Source organism: Mustela putorius, unplaced genomic scaffold, assembly GCF_011764305.1.
Source record: "Mustela putorius furo isolate JIRA1106 unplaced genomic scaffold, ASM1176430v1.1 tig00004033_pilon_pilon_pilon, whole genome shotgun sequence".
In the NCBI taxonomy this organism is placed as follows: Eukaryota; Metazoa; Chordata; class Mammalia; order Carnivora; family Mustelidae; genus Mustela; species Mustela putorius.
Window position 1 is genome coordinate 8,411,752 of NW_025422169.1, and position 17,425 is coordinate 8,429,176.

A 17,425-nucleotide genomic window follows, 5' to 3' on the forward strand; every position below is an offset into this window, starting at 1 on the left:
CACAGCTGCTCTCCATCCCTGCCACGTTGTTGCCTAAGAAGGATTAATCTTGGCCCGCTGGCTTTCTGTGTTTTTGGAGGTTTCCCGAGCTCCCTCGAGACCCTCACCTTCCAGTGTCCTTGCTCCGAGCCGGTCCCCACGTGCTGCGGCCACGCTCCGGTGGTCCCAAGATGGGCTCTTGGTTGTGGCAGGAGCGTCCGGAGCTCGGTGTGTTCCTGTACTGATTCGGGTTCTCGTGCTGCCTCACACGCGACAGGAGAGACCCCTCTGCGCACGGCCTCAGGCCCCCAGTGTGGACAGGCGGGAAATTCCTATCTGGAGGGGTTGCGCGTTGGACAGATGGCTTTTCCTTGTCGGAACATGCTTGAAGCCGCTGCAGATTGCGTTCACCGTGAATTACTGATGGAGGTGTGCACACCCATGTTTTACTTCTTTAGAACGCCCTGTTGCCGGGGAGCTGGTGAAGCTATTCTCCTTTTGCTAGTTAACTCGTTTCTCTCAAACCTTGTGCTGTGAGCCGTGCGCTTCAGCCTGTGGACATGGACGTCCGTGTTTGCATATGGAATCGGCTGCGGACTGGTGTGGGAGGCCCTGGCCTGTGCACGGGGCCTGCGGTCGCTGGAAGTGTGTGGCCGGCCGGGGCCCCCGGCGGGGAGAAGGTTAAGGGAATTCTGGGGGCTGTGTTTGACTCTCCGGTCTGTGAGAGGCCCACGGACTTGGCTGTGGGGGAGAGTCCGGCACTCTTGGCAGCTTGAACGTGCATGCGGAGCGGAACGCACGGAGATACCTGCGCACGGACGGAGGGTAAATCCACGGGACGGACAAGGGGGAGAAACGGACGGGTTTTAGTGCCATGTGGGGTCGAGGATGGGGCTGCCCAGGGTAGCAGACGGTGCTGGTCTCATGGGCAGCTGGTCTCATCGGGGAGACGATGAGGGTTGGCACCCAGGAAGCGGGTGAGCCCGGTCCCCCTCCCTCCCCCAGAAATGTTTGTTCTCTGGAAAAATGGACCTGAGCACCTCCAGTGTGGGGTGCGAGGCACAGTCTGAGCATGTGCCCGGAGATGGAGAACAGCCGCAGCCGCCAGTGACGGACGCCCCTGTGTTGACTCACAAGCCAGGACACGGGGTCTCCTCCTCCGGACGTGGGCGGCTCGGGTCAAAGATCTGCTGCCGGAGATGGGTCTGTGATAACCCCCAGAGGAGGAAGCCGCCGGCTCACGGCTCCTCGCTGGGAGTAACGTAACCGCTGTGGCAGTCGACAGAGGGGAGACAGATTGTTCACGCACAGTACACCATCGGAGCGATTGACGTGAGAAGCAATGAATGCACGTAACTTTCAAATAAATTGATTATTACAAATTCTTAAAATTTCAGATTTCCATGTAATTCTGCTTAGACGTCTGGGCGAACACCAGTTCTAGGAGGAAGGGGTGCCGTGGTGGGGGGGCGTGCAGCAGGTCTGGGCCTGCCGGCCCGGATTAGAGCAGGAGGGGTCCACGGGGAGGGTCTTCAGGGAAACGGAATAATGAGCTACAAGACTGTCCCCACGTTGTCAGGGACGGCCCCGGGGAGAGAGGGCTGGGAAGGGTTTTCACTTCTGTTGGGATATTCTGAAGGAACTAGTGAGAGGTCCGTTGAAAACCACGACGGTGGAGCCCAAAGATGCAAATACTCCCCCAGGAGTAGAGGAAAAGTCAGCTAGGAGGGGCTTCGCTGCCGACTCGTGATCCTGCCAACGGCTGGGCACGGTGCGCTCTTGGGAGGGGCCGTGTGTTGTCTCACACGGCTGTTCAGAGGGATCGTAAGCTCTTGTTTGTAAACACGACTGTAAGTACCGAATGAGGACACTTTTCTTTGACTTAATAGTACTCCTCGGTTCATGAATTCTGTGCGTCAGAGGAAAGAGTGGTTTTAAAGGTCACCTGCAGACTCTAGCTGGACGAGGTCTGGCAGCTGTGTCATCAGGACGTTCAGGGACGCGTGTCGGCAGCACGGTTCTGGTGCAGGGAACCGGGTAACCTACCAGGAAACCTACCCCGTCACGGGCCACAAACGTGCCAGCAGGCGCGGGGGTTCCACAGGGCGCCTGCCTGGGTCTGTCGGTGCAGCGTGAGACTGTTGGTCTCGGGGTCGTGAGTTCGGGCCTCGCGCTGAGCGTGGAGCCTGCTTCAAGGAAGGAGTGTGTGCAGCCGCCAGCAGCACGAGGAACTGTCACAGCGCTCCTGGAAACGGCCCTCGTGGGGCCATGGCGGAAACAGACGAAACGTTTCGGTTAAAATGCGACCACTGGTGACCTCCTCTGCCAGGTGTGGCCGTCCATTCTGAAGACGCAGCAGTTACTGCTGGGTGCCCCGTGCTCCGCAGCTCCGCACTCCTGAGTCGGCACCAGCAGACCGCTCCGGCCGCACCTTCTGAGTCACATGGCTACGCCGTCCTCGCTGCTCGTGGTCCCACGCGCCACCGAATCGTCGTCGCCAGACCTGGGTCCGCTCTTAACTAAGACCTGTCAGAGCAGCTGTCATTGGCCACGTATCCCGTCGGGTGACACGTCACAACCGTAAGGAAATGGAGACTTCCCGGTCCCTTCGCATCAGAGGGAGCGGGTTTCCGAGTTAGACACTGAGCGAGCAGAGGTGACCGCACAGTCCTGGTTCCCAGAGTCGGACCGTTAAGCTGTCCTGTGGGGTGTGTTATAAAGGTCACCTTCCTGATGAGTGTCATTGGATCTCTTCAAGAACGAGCATCACCTTCTGCGCGTTTGCCGTGTGGAGAAGACCGTAGCTCGGGGCCGTGGGCTCCGCTTTCCCCTCCGCGCAGGCCTGTGCGGGCAGGGAGCGGTGCGGGGTCTGTACGGGCTGCCGTGTCAGGGCGCGAGTCGAGCCTTCCCCTGACCCAACCCTTCTCCCTTAACTGCTCCGTGTCCAGGACGTGCCTGACCTGCTGCGCCGTTCTACCAAGTGATTTTACCAAACGGAGGGACTCGGGCCGCCGGGTGGAGCCTTACCTCACTCTGCCGTTTCCCTTCCCCCAGGGGTGGATCAGGCGTTGCCTCCCGAGCGCCGGGCTCCCGTCACTCCTGCTCCTTCCACGCGCTACCACCGCCGGAGGTCCTCAGGGTCACGCGATGAGCGCTACCGGTCAGGTAAGGCACCGGGGCGTGTGGTCACCGTTCCCCGGTCTGTGATGCTGACGGGGATGGTGAAGGGGACGGGCGGGTGCATGTCCCGCGGGGCGAGTCGGGGGCGGCGTGCGTTTCGGTGGCCTCGGGCCGGCTGTGTGGTCACAGGTGATGACATCTGCTTCCCAGACAAACACCCCCCCAGGGTACACGTTAGAACGCAATAAACAGTAGCTCTTTTCACATTTTTCAAGATAACGTCTGCTGTTTAGAATTTCACAACAACTGAACAGTAATCTCTCATGAGCCAAATTTGGGGTTTTTTTAGGTGTTACTACTCAGCATGTGGTTTCACTTTGTCTTTTCTTGGCTGTGAGTATAATCTTTTTCCTTTTCTTTTATCCCCAGGATTTCTGTTTTCCAAGTAGTTTTCAAAAAAGGAAATCCGCACTTTCCTGTGTTCTATTTCCTTTGTGTCTTACGGTGCCGCGTGCGGGGACGCCGTCTTGGTATCTCCGTTCCGCTGCAGCCGTCACCGGGCTTGGGCTGGCTTAGATTTCGGTCATTAATTGTGTCCCATTAATTTCTCTCGTCAGAAAGCTTGTGTGACGATTAATATTTTAATGACGTTTTGAGAGATTTTTTCCCCAGCATCTGCATTAAAGTTGCTTTTCCTGCTTCCCTGACTAGACTACGGCTTTTAAGGTAAATGATCAGTAAGTGTTGCTGCTGGGACCTCCGTTCGGGGTGGAGGGGTTTGCTCCCGACGACAGAAGATGACGCTCCTACTCTGTATTTTGCAAGCGCTCTCGCAAGTCCTGTCCCGCTTGGCTTTTACTGCACACGGGGTGCGTACTGCTCCTTGATGCTGCGGAACAGGAAGCGGGGGCTGTGGGATGCGGCAGCTCGGGCAGCGCACACCGGGGCTGGAGGGTCGACCGTGCTCTTGGTTCTGTATCCGGGCTCCTTCCGTTAGCCGGGTGACAAGGCAAGGAGCCTCTGCCTGACTTCCTGGCTGGCTCCTTCCTGGGAGGGAGGAAGGGGCAGGGCCGACCTTACAGCACGGGGTTGTCATCTGGGGGGTGAGAGTGGCTGGAAAGGCAGTGGAGGCCGAGGGCTGCCCCTTGGCCCTCCCACCCCTGTGCCCAGACGCCTCAGTGTGGGGACACTGTGGGGACAGGGTGAAGCAGGAGCTTGTCCCCCACTCCACCTTCTGTTTCCAAGACGTTGGAACGCCCAGCATGGGTCAGGATGCCCCGTGGGTCAGGGGTCTCAGAGGCCTCTTTCACACAGGCGGGGGAGGTGTGCGCAGGTGCTGTCGGCTCACCGTGAGATGCTTGTTACCTCGCTCTGGACACGACCTTGTCCGGACACGACCGTGCTAGTGTTGGAGTGCGCACGTGCAGCAGACACAAGTGCTGACACACGGGGACGGGCAGAGTCGCACACACGGGAGACACACGGGCACAGCCACATGCCAGTGGCACAGTCACGTATGTGGGAGACACGTGTGTAGCCACATGTCCGTGCACTCATAGGCCTGTGTGGTGGAGGCACACACGGACGGACAGTAGACACGGGTGCACAGATGCATAAGTGTACACAAGCCCGTGGACACACCACCTGCAGAGCACACATGTATGTGCACACGCATGTGGGTACACAGACGCATGTACACAGGCACACAGGCACACGTAGACCCAGAGACATGTCAGTGCACGGAAACACACATTTAGACACAAACATGTAGACACAGGTGTGACCTAGATACGTAGACGTGCAGACACACGTGTAGACACACATGCGGACACACATGGACACACACAGGTAGACTTGCACACGTGGAGATACACACAACTGTATGCAGATGTGCAGGTACGTGCAGCTGCGTGAGACATCGCAACACACACGTGGACACGTGGCTACCATCATATCTCCCGTTCTCGCGGAGACCAGTCAGGTGTCCTGTCTTCCATTACAGGTGAGAAGCTGGTTCGGGGCAGTGTGGGATTGTTGGTGAGACAGTGGGGGCCTCATCCAGACCTCAGGGACCCTGGCTCTGTCCGTCTCTGTTATTTCTTACCACATACAAGGGTGTAACTTGTGTCTTGTTCTAAGCTCCAGCTTTCTGTGTTAAATTTTTTACAAATTTAGATGGAACTTAAGAGCACGCACGGTCTGTTTCCTCCATTACGTCTTTCCTAACCACGAGGGGCGGGGCTGGTCAGCCCTGATGCCCCCAGCGTGGCTGAGGTGTGCTCTCCAAACCCTCCCCGCTGGTCAGCCCTGATGCCCCCGGCGTGGCTGAGGTGGGCTCTCCAAACCCTCCCCGCTGGTCAGCCCTGATGCCCCCGGCGTGGCTGAGGTGTGCTCTCCAAACCCTCCCCGCTGGTCAGCCCTGATGCCCCCAGCGTGGCTGAGGTGGGCTCTCCAAACCCTCCCCGCTGGTCAGCCCTGATGCCCCCGGCGTGGCTGAGGTGTGCTCTCCAAACCCTCCCCGCTGTTTCAGGAGACATGCCAGGTGCCGCTGCCTCTCCGTCGGTGTTTCCGAGCAAACATCTCAGAGGGTTAGCAGAGTAGGAAACGGGGCTGTCTCGGCCTCAGGAGCACTTCCTTCTGCCCCTACAGGCTGCCGCCCATCGTGGGGAGTGGAGTAGCCGTGCACGGGAAGTGTGGGGGAGGGTGGTGGTGAAGGTGGGGCCAGAACCTTCCGCACGGCCTGAAGGAAACCACACCTGTCTCCGTCCAGCCCGCTCGGGGCCCTACTTCGGAATGTGTTTGCTCAGGTAGCATCCCCGGGGAGACCTGCGGCACTTGGGGTCTGACTTTCCTCTAAGAAGCCCCAGCCTGGGGATGAGCTCGGTGCTCTGCCTGCTCTGGGTGAAGGAGCTCACGGCCCCGAGGGAGAGCCAGATGCGTGACCCCGCACAGTGTGTGGGCGACGCGCCTCTGCTCGTCTTCCAGAGCGTCTGCTGCTCTCGGAGTGAGGTTCGCACCTCCCGTGCCCAAAGTCTGGCTTCCACCGCTCCACGGTCCTGTCTTTCGTGTCGTTCCCTTTCTGCAGCCGCACCGGTTTCCCGGGTGTTTCTCAAGCCCCTGATTGCTACGGAGGGAGCCTTTATGCTCTGATCCCGCTGCCCAGAACTTTCTTCCCTCGGACGGACACATTGCTGGTCTATGGTCTCTGCTCAAGGTCACTTTTTGCACGAGCCTCCCCGACCACCCGGTTAAAGGGCGGGACATGGTGTCGCCTCGTGCAGCCCCTGTGCCTGTGCTCGGGCTCCTGGAAGTCCGTTGCAGCTGCCAGCCCCGACACTGCCCGTCGCCCCTTGTCCTGCCTGCCTGTCATCTGTCTGTCCATCCTTCCGTCTTTCTCCACCGGCGTCGTTGGTACGCCTCTCTGTCCCCCACTCTGTCCACCGTGAGAACATGAGCCCGCAAAGGCCAGGACGTTTTTCTGTCCGTTCGTGTATCCCAAGCATCTGAAGTCCTGCCTCGTGAGTATTTTTGGAAGGAAGGAAGGTGAAGAAACGTAATACATTTGGGGAAAAGCAAGAAATTAGGGAGGATGAGCCAGATTTTAAGGTCTGTGGTGTACCGGGCCCAGGAACTTGGACTTTGTCCTGAAGGCGACAGGTGCCGCCTGAAGACCTGAGGCAAAGGCACAAGACGAGCGTAGCGGGGGTTCAGGGAAGGCCCTGGTGGCCACGGATCACATGCAGGGGAGTCGGAAGGACCCGAGGTCGAGGCACAGTGAGAAGGTGAGTCAGGGTCACTCAGATCTGACCTCCGGTCACCAGGGAGCAGCAGCAGGACGGAGGCCCAGTCGGTGTGCGTAGCTGTGAGGGCGGGAGTGTGTGGTGCCGCCTGCGTGCGCGGGCCATGCGGCTGCCTGGGCGACGGAAGCCAGCTCTGCTGTAGGACTCAGGGTCCTGTCGTAGGTCCTGCTGGCCAGGACTGTGTAGGGAATGCTGTGACAGTGCTACTCCGTACAGGCTGTTGTGCTTTCTAAGACCTCGTCCTGCTCGTCCCGCTCGTCCTGCTGTCAACCTGGAGTCGGAAGCGACTGCTTCCTTCACGGCTGAGAGGAGCCTGTGCAGTCGCTCTCGGCCTGTGCTCGCGAACCTCGCTGGGGCTCGGTTTCCGCGGTCAGCACGGGTGCCCCTCGTGTTGTGCGCCCCCCCCCAGGAGAACTGGTGAGGACCTGGGGTCGTTATCAGCCTCGCGGGTCTCCCCCTCGAGTCTCTGCGGTTTCCTGCTGTGAAAACAGGCCAGCCCTGAGTCTCCTTGATGTGCACACTCCTCTGATGTGCTGTGAGTCACTTTCCCTTCCGGCGTACGGCCACCAGGCCTCCTTGACCATGTCGTGTGGCTGCTGGGCAACCTCATGTGGCCCATTGGTGTGTGCAGGGGTTGGGGATCTTCTGGGCTGTCTCCCTGAGACGGCCTGGGCGATTTCAGACTCTCAAAAGGAAAAGTGTTGTGGAGATTTCGGTTTCCACACTCCGCAGACCACTCAGCTTGCAGTAGAAAGTACTCTGGATGCTTCAGTAACCAAATTATATCAACCGAGAAGTAATTCTATTATCTCTTAGATAATTGCCCTAATTAGCAATCAATCCAATCAACCATATAGCCTCAAATTTAATCTCTCTTGGCCATACTTTTCCATTTCATTTCCAGACCCATGGCCTTGCACGGTAATGAAGTCCTACTGGAATTCTTTGTAATAGTGTGTACTTCTCCCCTTTTAAATAACTTTATTTGGAAACTTACATTTGATTTGGAGAGTGAATTAATGAAGAGGCATTTCGCGAGCACCTAGAAAACGTCAAACTCTGTGTTAGGCACTTATTCACTTTTACTGGATAAGTCCGAATTAGAACTTGCAGAAATTCTAGCTGTTTCTCCAGGCCCTTTCTCCCCAGCCAGAAGCCCTAGAACATGACACTGAGACCTGTGTCGTTGCTGTTCCTACCAGGACCAACCATGTCAAGGAAGAAAGTTGAAATAAACGTGCAGCATATGGGGTCGTGACATGTTTAGAAAGGTTGTTTTGTCTCTTGGGCAGATGGCAGATGGCTTCAGAAAGGACATCGGAGCACCTGGGTGGCTCAGTGGGTTAAGCCACTGCCTTCGGCTCAGGTCATGATCTCAGGGTCCTGGGATCGAGTCCTGCATTGGGCTCTCTGCTCAGCAGGGAGCCTGCTTCCCTCTTTCTCTGCCTGCTTGTGAGCTCTGTCTGTCAAATAAATAAATAAATAAAATCTTAAAAAAAACAAAAACAAAAAAAGAAAGGACATCGGGTCCGTCTGTGTCATGGGACCAGTGGTGGCCTTTCCCGGGGCCTGCCCCCTCCCTCCAGGTAGAATGCGACGGGGCCCAGTCTCCACCCTGGACAGCCGACTCAGACAGGCTCCAGGGACCCAGGGGGACCCCGAGACCTCCAGGGATGTCTGTGAGGTCAGACTGTGGAATAACACACATGATCTGCTCTGTCCGCACGCATCCTCTCGCGAAGGTGTGTGGGTCTCTGCAAGGCTGCCGGTCGTGGAGATGCTGCGTTCAGAGGGTAGGTGCACACAGGGATGGCGAAGTCTCGCGTTTCTGGAAGTTTGTCCGTCTACCTGCTGATACAGTGAATATCAAAACATGAGTCCTAGAAACAAAAGATTTTTAACACTTTCACCCATTTTTTAAAATTTCTTTTCAGCGTAACAGTATTCATTGTTTTTGCACCACACCCAGGGCTCCATGCAATCCGTGCCCTCTCTAGTACCCACCACCTGGTACCCGGACCTCCCACCCCCCGCCCCTTCAAAACCCTCATTGTTTTTCAGAGTCCATAGTCTCTCATGGTTCACCTCCCCTTCCAATTTCCCCCAACTCCCTTCTCCTCTCCATCTCCCCATGTCCTCCATGCTATTTGTTATGCTCCACAAATAAGTGAAACCATATGATAATTGACTCTCTCTGCTTGACTGATTTCACTCAGCATCATCTCTTCCAGTCCCGTCCATGTTGCTACAAAAGTTGGGTATTCATCCTTTCTGATGGAGGCATAATACTCCATAGTGTATATGGACCACATCTTCCTTATCCATTCGTCCGTTGAAGGGCATCTTGGTTCTTTCCACAGTTTGGCGACCGTGGCCATTGCTGCTATAAACACTGGGGTACATACGGCCCTTCTTTTCACGACATCTGTATCCTTGGGGTAAATACCCAGGAGTGCAATGCAGGGTCATAGGGAAGTTCTATTTAATTTCTTGAGGAATCTCCACACTGTTCTCCAAAGTGGCTGCACCAACTTGCATTCCCACCAACAGTGTAAGAGGGTTCCCCTTTCTCCACATCCCCTCCAACACATGTTGTTTCCTGTCTTGCTAATTTTGGCCATTCTAACTGGTGTAAGGTGGTATCTCAGTGTGGTTTTAATTTGAATCTCCCTGATGGCTAGTGATGATGAACATTTTTTCATGTGTCTGATAGCCGTTTGTATGTCTTCATTGGAGAAGTGTCTGTTCATATCTTCTGCCCATTTTTTGATATGATTATCTGTGACATGATTCTTTATATGGAAAACCCAAAAGACTCCACCCAAAAAACTAGAACTCATACAACAATTCAGTAACGTGGCAGGATACAAAGTCAATGTACAGAAATCAATGGCTTTCTTATACACTAACAATGAAAATACGGAATGGGAAATTAGAGAATCGATTCCATTTATTATAGCACCAAGAACCATAAGATACCTGGGAATAAACCTAACCAAAGAGGTAAAGGATCTGTATTCGAGGAACTACAGAACACTCATGAACGAAATCGAAGAAGACACAAAAAGATGGAAGACCATTCCCTGCTCTTGGATCGGAAGAATAAACATTGTTAAAATGTCTATACTGCCTAGAGCAATCTATACTTTTAATGCCATTCTGATCAAAATTCCACCGGTATTTTTCAAAGAGCTAGAGCAAATAATCCTAAAATTTGTATGGAATTAGAAGAGACCCTGAATCGCTAAGGAAATGTTGAAAAACAAAAATAAAAGTGGCGGCATCACGTTACCTGATTTCAAGCTTTACTACAAAGCTGTGATCACCAAGACAGCATGGTACTGGCATAAAAACAGACACATAGACCAGTGGAACAGAGTAGAGAGCCCAGATATGGACCCTCAACTCTATGGTCAATTAATCTTCGACAAAACAGGAAAAAGTATACAGTGGAAAAAAGACAGTCTCTTCAATAAATGGTGCTGGGAAAACTGGACAGCTATAAGTAGAAGAATGAAACTCGACCATTCTCTTACACCGTACACAAAGATAAACTCAAAATGGACAAAAGACCTCAATGTGAGACAGGAATCCATCAGAATCCTAGAGGAGAACATAGGCAGTAATCTCTACGATATCAGCCACAGCAACTTCTTTCAAGATATGTCTCCAAAGGCAGAGGAAACAAAAGCGAAAATGAACTTTTGGGACTTCATCAAAATCAAAAGCTTCTGCACAGCAAAGGAAACAGTCAACAAAACACAGAGGCAACCCACGGAATGGGAGAAGACATTTGCAAATGACAGTACAGACAAAAGGTTGATATCCAGGATCTATAAAGAACTTTAACCCATTTTTAACAGTCTAGAATATTCTTTGGGTCCAAGGGTTTGAGAACCACTGCTTGTAACCTGTAAAACTGAAATTTTTCTTCAAACCTGGAGACGCACTGTGCGAACTTATATGTGTGAACCCCTCCTCGAGGCTGGTTTTGTGCTGATGATGGTTTAGGATCTGAGGTACGGTGGGGCTCAGCCGCTGGCCATGGGGCCTCAGGCCTGCTTGGCGTTCCGCACACGTGTGGTTCTGTGTTCCGAGCCTTTGCCGAGCGCTGTCGGTGAGACTGGAAAACGGAGGACACTGTGTTTGCTTCCAGAGAGTGTGCACACCTGACGGCTGTTCTTCCTCGACATTAAAGTTAACCTCCTACATGGACAGGGTTTCTCTTTCTCTGGTCCACTTGAGTTCACTGATTTCAGTATGTTTCCCGCTCTGCAGTCTGATTCTCTGAACTAAATGTTTTCATGATTTCGTGTAAATCCGAAACGACATATTCTGTGACACTGGAGGAAGAGAGGAATGCAGTAAATCAGACTGCTTGGTCAGCTTCCCTCCCAGTGACGGGCAGGCTGGTCCTGTCGAGCTGCGCTGCCCAGTGTGGTGGACCTTTTCAATTTAAATGAAAATTCTGTTCTTTTGCTTCACTAGCCACATTTAAGACACCTGGGCAGTGCAGGTGTGGAAAGTTGCCGCGGCAGAGACTTTTTATCCCCAGAGCCGCTCTGAAACCAAGGCTGTGGGAGACTTGGAAGAAGGCGGAAGATGCATTTGAAGACAGACTATAAAGCCCTGTTTGTTCAAAACTAATGAAAATGAACTCAGTCTTGATACTGGTCTGGTCCTTTAAACAGAAAGTGCCCTGGTTAGATTCGCATGTTGAAAATGTCCGTGTGCGGCGGTCGTGTGGGAGAGGCTGGTTGGACTGGGTGGGTTCCTGGCTGGAAGCGGGGACACATCAAGAGGCCACTGTATTGCAGGTGAAAAAACAGAGTTTGTGGGGTGCACTGAAGTAGTCCTTAGAAATTGCCAGCCTTAAAGTATTGACATGAGGTTATCAGAGATCCTGGAAACTGAAGAAACAAGGATTGAGTTTAAAAAGTCGGGAAGGGAAAATGGAGTTGAGTCCACAGGAGGGAGAAATGAGAAGTAACAGAAAAAGATGATGTAGAGGAGACAGTCTTGGCTGCACGCCACCTTGCCGCGGAGTGTGGGCTCTGTCGCATGGATCCTTACGGTGAAAAAGAAGTTTAGAAATGGAGACCAACCAGCTGAGGAGTTCAGCTGGATCCCAATCTCGATCTGTCAGCAAACTGAAGTCCCCGGGAAGACCACTGCTCCCAAACGGGGTGGGGTGGTGGGGGGGTGATGCCAGTGGAGACTTGGACGCCCTGCTGTGGGTGTAAGGGCAGTGCCGGAAACGGGAGTCGCTGTGAGAGACGTGACGGATGGGCCCGTCAGTACACCAGGTGGGGAGCTCGAGATGGACATCTACCTAAGGAGAGGGGGTGTCAGAGAAGGGGTCCCCGAAGACGAAAGAGAATCTGCTGTTTTTATGATTCCTAATTGTGCTTACAGGTTAACGGTTGTTCAGAGTAATGGGAGGAACTACGTACCGGGTGATTCGAGCGTGAGCCTTCGAGGCACGAATGGCAGCGGTGGTACGGGCGGGGGAGGAGCTGGGAATATTCTGTTATGACGCATCAACCTAAGGACCAGCACTTGAACAGTAAAAGATGAAGTGTAATTGATTTGCCCAGAAAGGAGCAGAAATAAGATCGTACACAATAGTGCGTTGGAACCAGAAAACACAGAGACAGAGTGGGAGATGAGGAATGACGTAATAAACGGGTGACAGTAACAAACATATCACGTACTAGCCCAGAAATATGAACCACGCTAAATGCCACTGACCTAAGTGTGCCAGTTACTCCTTCAGAGTAGACTAAGGACACAGCCCACGTTACGTGGACTACAAGACAAGCACCGCACCGTGGGCTAGCAGTAGAGATGGAGTAGAGACGCTAACACCGACTTCAAAAGCTGGCGCGGTCCATTACTTTCTTACGGAGCAGACTTGAGACAAGAAAGGTTACCGAAGATTACGTACGATAAAGGACTTGGTTGTCTAAGAAGACGACGTTCTTACTGGGTACGTGCCCAACAAAACGTCACAGCCCAGGAGGCAGGAGCCATCAGTCTGCAGCCGGAACTAGACGAATCTACAGTCAGAGGGGAGCGTCGGCAGCTCTGTGTCCCTGACGTACAGATCCGGGTGGAAGCGAATTAGGTGAGGACATGGCTGACCTGAACAGTTCATCTGGGTCGCCTGAATTTAACTGACCTTTGTAGGGCATCCGTGCAGCAAGAGCAGAGTGCACATCCCCAAGCTCACACAGAGCAGTCCCCAGAACAGACCACATCCTGGGCCGGAAAACACATCCATATCGAAAGGAATAGCATAAAAATATGCCTCTCAGGGCACAGTGGAATTAACCTAAAAATCCGTGACCGATGACTGGAGAATCCCACACACTTGGAGAGCAGACTGCATGCTTCTGACTAACAGACGGATCAAAGAAGCCTGAAACGTTTGTGGAATGTTTTGAACTAAAAAGAGAAAATACAAGTGATCAAAATTTGTGGGATGCAGCAAAAATAGTGCTCATGTGCAGCATCCAATGCTTAAGTTGGAAAAGAAGATCTAAAATGTGTAAGTTCCATCTTTAGGAAAAAAGCAAAGTAAATCTGAAGAAGAAAAATAAGAAAACTTAAAGGAGAAATAATGAAATTGAAAAGAAGACATCAGAAAATCAAAGAAGCCAAAAACTGGTTCTTTGAAAAGATCAGTAAATGATCAACTTCTGACCAGGTTAACTAAAAGAAAGATAAAAACCACTAATACCCGACACGAAAAACTGACCATCACTACTTATCCTATAGACCACAAAGGACAATAAAGGAATATTATAAACAATAATGTGTCCACATATTTGATGATGGAGATGAAGTGGACCCATTCCTTGAAACACACAATCTGTCGAGAGTCACACAAGAAGAAATAGACGATCGAGTAAGGCTATGTCCATTTTAAAAATGAACCGATAGTTAATAACTTTCTAAAACAAGCACCAGGCCCAGGTGGGTTACTTCTGAATTCCACCAAACATTTAAAGAAGAGATTATATTTCTCTCTGTATTCTATTCCTGCAGACAAAAGGAGAGGGAGTGCTTCCTAAGCATCCTATGAGACCAGCATTAACCTGATACCAAAACTAGACAAAAGCATTACAAGAAAGAAAAACTTTAGGCTACTATTTCTCATGAACCTAGGTTTTAAAAATTTCTCAGCAAAATAGCAAATCAAATGCAATAGTGTATAAAAATTACACAGCATGACCAAGTGAAATTTATTCCAGGTATGCAAGGCTGGTCTAACATTCCAAAATCAATGAATGCGATTCATCATGTCAGCAAACCAAAGACAACTCGTATGACCTACAACACATACAGAAGCAGCATTTGACAAAATCTAACACCTGTTCATGGTTAAAAACTCTCCATAAACTAAGAATAAAGGGGAACTTCCTTGATTTGATAAAGAACATCTTTAAAAACTTCTACTTAATGTCACACTTAGTGGTAAGAAAGTGAATGATTTACCACCAAGGTCAGGAGCAAGGCAAGGAGGTCCCCTCTTGCCGCTTCTTTTCAACATTGTACTGGAAGTCCTAGCTAATACACTAGGACAGTAAAAGGAAATCAAAAGTATACAGATGTGGAAGGAATAACTAAAAGTATTCACAAATGATGTGATTATCTATGTTGGAAATCCCAAGATTCAAAAAATCAACGTATTAAGTGATTATAACAAGGGCTAACATACGAAAACCAGTAACTTTCTTACATGCCAGCAACAAACGGTTGGAATTTGAAATTGTCATTTACAATGTCATTTGCAACCCACACCCCCGAAATGAAATACTTAGAACTCTAAAAAAACAGCAATATATAAGGCTTATATGAGGAAAATGATTAAGGCGACAAGTCACATGAAGTAAAGAAACAGAGAGTCCACATACCTGGATAGGAAGACTCATTACTGTTGAGGTGTTAGTTCTTCCCAGTTTGGTCTGTCGGTCAAACAATCCCTGCAAGTTGTTTTGTGAATACCAACAAGTCAGTTCCGAAGTTTGTATGGAAAGTTGGAAGATCACAGATAGCCACCACAGTAGAGAGCAAAGTTGAGGACTGGTGATGTTTAACCACAAGACTTAATATAAAATTCGGGGTAGTACAGACAGATACCGGTGAGACAATAGTCATATAGATCAGTGTATCACAGGAGATAGCTCAGAAACAGGCCCACAAATATAGTCAATATTACAAGCAAAGACAACCCAGTAGAGAAATGATAGTCTTCTCAACACATGGCACCAGAATAACTGAATGTAGACACAGATCTTAAACATCTTAAACCTTTCACAAAAACTAACCCAGAATGCATCATAGATCCAGGGCCCCTGGGTGGCTCAGTCAGTTAAGCATCTGACTCTTGATTTTGGCTGAGGTCATGATCTCAGGGCTTTGGGATCGAGCCCCCTGTTGGGAGTCTTCCTGTTCCACTCTCTTGCTCTAGCAAATAGTATCTTTTTAAAAATGCATCATAGACCCAAAAGCAAACAAAAACTATAAAATTTCCAGAAGAAAGCATAGGCGAAATATAGGTGACCTTGGATTCCTGATGACTTTTTAGATACAATGCCAAACGCGTAACGCATGGAATAAGAAGGTTGGTAAGTTTGTCTTCATTAGAATGAGAAACGTGTGCTCTGCAAAAGACAGAATAAAAAAGGTAAGCCACAGACTAGAAGAAGAACCTTTGCAAAACACATTTCTGATTAAAAATAAAAAAAGAAACTACTATCCGGGATATACAAAAACCCGGTCACACCACGAGTAAGAAAACCCATTAAGAAGTGTTCAGAAGATCTGAACTGACACCTTCCCAAAGAAGGTACACGGACAACAAACACATGGAGGAAAAGGCGCGGAACACTGTATGTCACTAGAGAAGTGCAGGTTAAAATAAGAGTGAGGTGCACTATTAGCATGGCAAAAAGTCAGGACTCTGACATCTGATGCCAGCGGCGAGGTGGAGCCAGCGGAGCTCTCCCTCACTGGCGGGAGCACGGAGTAGTGCAGCTACCCAGGAGGACAGCTGGTGGTTTCTTACCAAAAGTACTGGAGCCATACCTCCAGCAATTGTGTCCCTCAGTGTCGACCCACCTGAGCTGGAAGAGTATCTGTAGAAGAATCTGCACATGCGTGTTCGTAGCAGCTCAGTCATTCCTGAGATGCCCGTTAGCAACTGAGTGCATGAACATATTGTGCGGATATTATTTAATTCATTATTTAATGCTAAAAAGAAATGAACTCTCAAGCCTTCAAAAGTCATGAAGGAACTTTAAATCCATATTACAAAGTGTAAGAAGCCAATTTGAGAAGGCCCCATACTGTGTGACCCCAAATACAGGACATTCTAGAAAAGACAGAAATAGTGAGTCAGTAACGATCAGCAGCTACCAAGTGCTCAGCGGGAGGCAGGGAGGGAGGGATAGGTGGGTCCAGAGCACTTTTAGGACAGTGAATCTGTTTAATATGACACTGTGGTCACATAGACATGTCGTTCCGCATTTGTTAAAGCCATAAAATGTACATACCAAGACTGAACCCTAATGGTAACTGCATATTAGTTAATAATGTGCCAACGTTTTCTCATCAGTTGAACCCCACTGACATAGTACGTCTGTAGAGGGCGAAAGTGTGTGTGTGTGTGTGTGTGTGTGTGTGTGTGTCTGTGTGTAGGTGAGTGGGTCACGGGAATCATGATGCCCTTCCCCCTCCGTTTTGCCATAAACCTAAAATTGCCCTAAACATAAAAATCCATTAATTAAAAAATGAAATAAAGGATGATGATAAAGTTTAGAGGATCAAGAAAGACAAAAATTATTTTTGGAAGCTATTAATATTGAAAACCACGCAGTCAGAATGATGAAAGACAGGAGTAAATGATACGAGGAATTAAAAATGGGACGCGTTTCTGCACATACGTCAGAGGGAAGAAGGAGCGGACAGTGTGAATAACCCCCTGGCCGCAAATTCGACGACTTAATTAAATGGACAGTTTCCCAATATAAAAGCTTAAAAAGAAATGAAAACCTTGAGTAGTCCTATGGCCACTAACTGAAAGGAAGCAGTTGCTGGAAACCTCTCCACAAAACACAGCAGGCTCAGAACGCTTGGCATTTCAGTTATTCCTAGCTTCCAAGCAGTTAATGTTGGGGTCTACACAAACCGTTTCCGAGAGCAGAAAGAGAAGAGAAGGGAGCCTTTCCAGCTGGTTCTAGGACAGACACTGCGTCGTGACGGGTGCGGTGAGAGGAAGGGGAAAGTCGCAGGGTGTCGTCGACATAGAAGCTTCAGGGTAATCTCTGGATTTTTTAAAAAAAACTTTTTTTAAAGCTTTTATTTATTTATTTGACAGAGATCACAAGTCGGCAGAAGGGCAGGCGGAGAGAGAGAGAGGAGGAAGCAGGCTCCCCGCTGAGCAGAGAGCCCGATGCGGGACCCTGAGATCATGACCTGAGCCGAAGGCAGAGGCCCAACCCACTGAGCTATCCAGGCGC

The 17,425-nt window shown here is 50.6% G+C and overlaps 1 protein-coding gene across 5 annotated transcripts in view; it reads left to right on the forward strand.

The window, feature by feature from the left end:
- DIP2C (disco interacting protein 2 homolog C) overlaps positions 1–17,425 on the forward strand; it is a 345,440-nt gene that overhangs the window by 168,783 nt on the left and 159,232 nt on the right. For all 5 annotated transcript variants that reach the window (XM_045072334.1, XM_045072331.1, XM_045072332.1 and 2 more), the window contains one exon: positions 3,034–3,144. In XM_045072334.1, the coding sequence (XP_044928269.1) occupies positions 3,034–3,144 (111 nt within the window). The remainder of the gene's footprint in view (positions 1–3,033; positions 3,145–17,425) is intronic.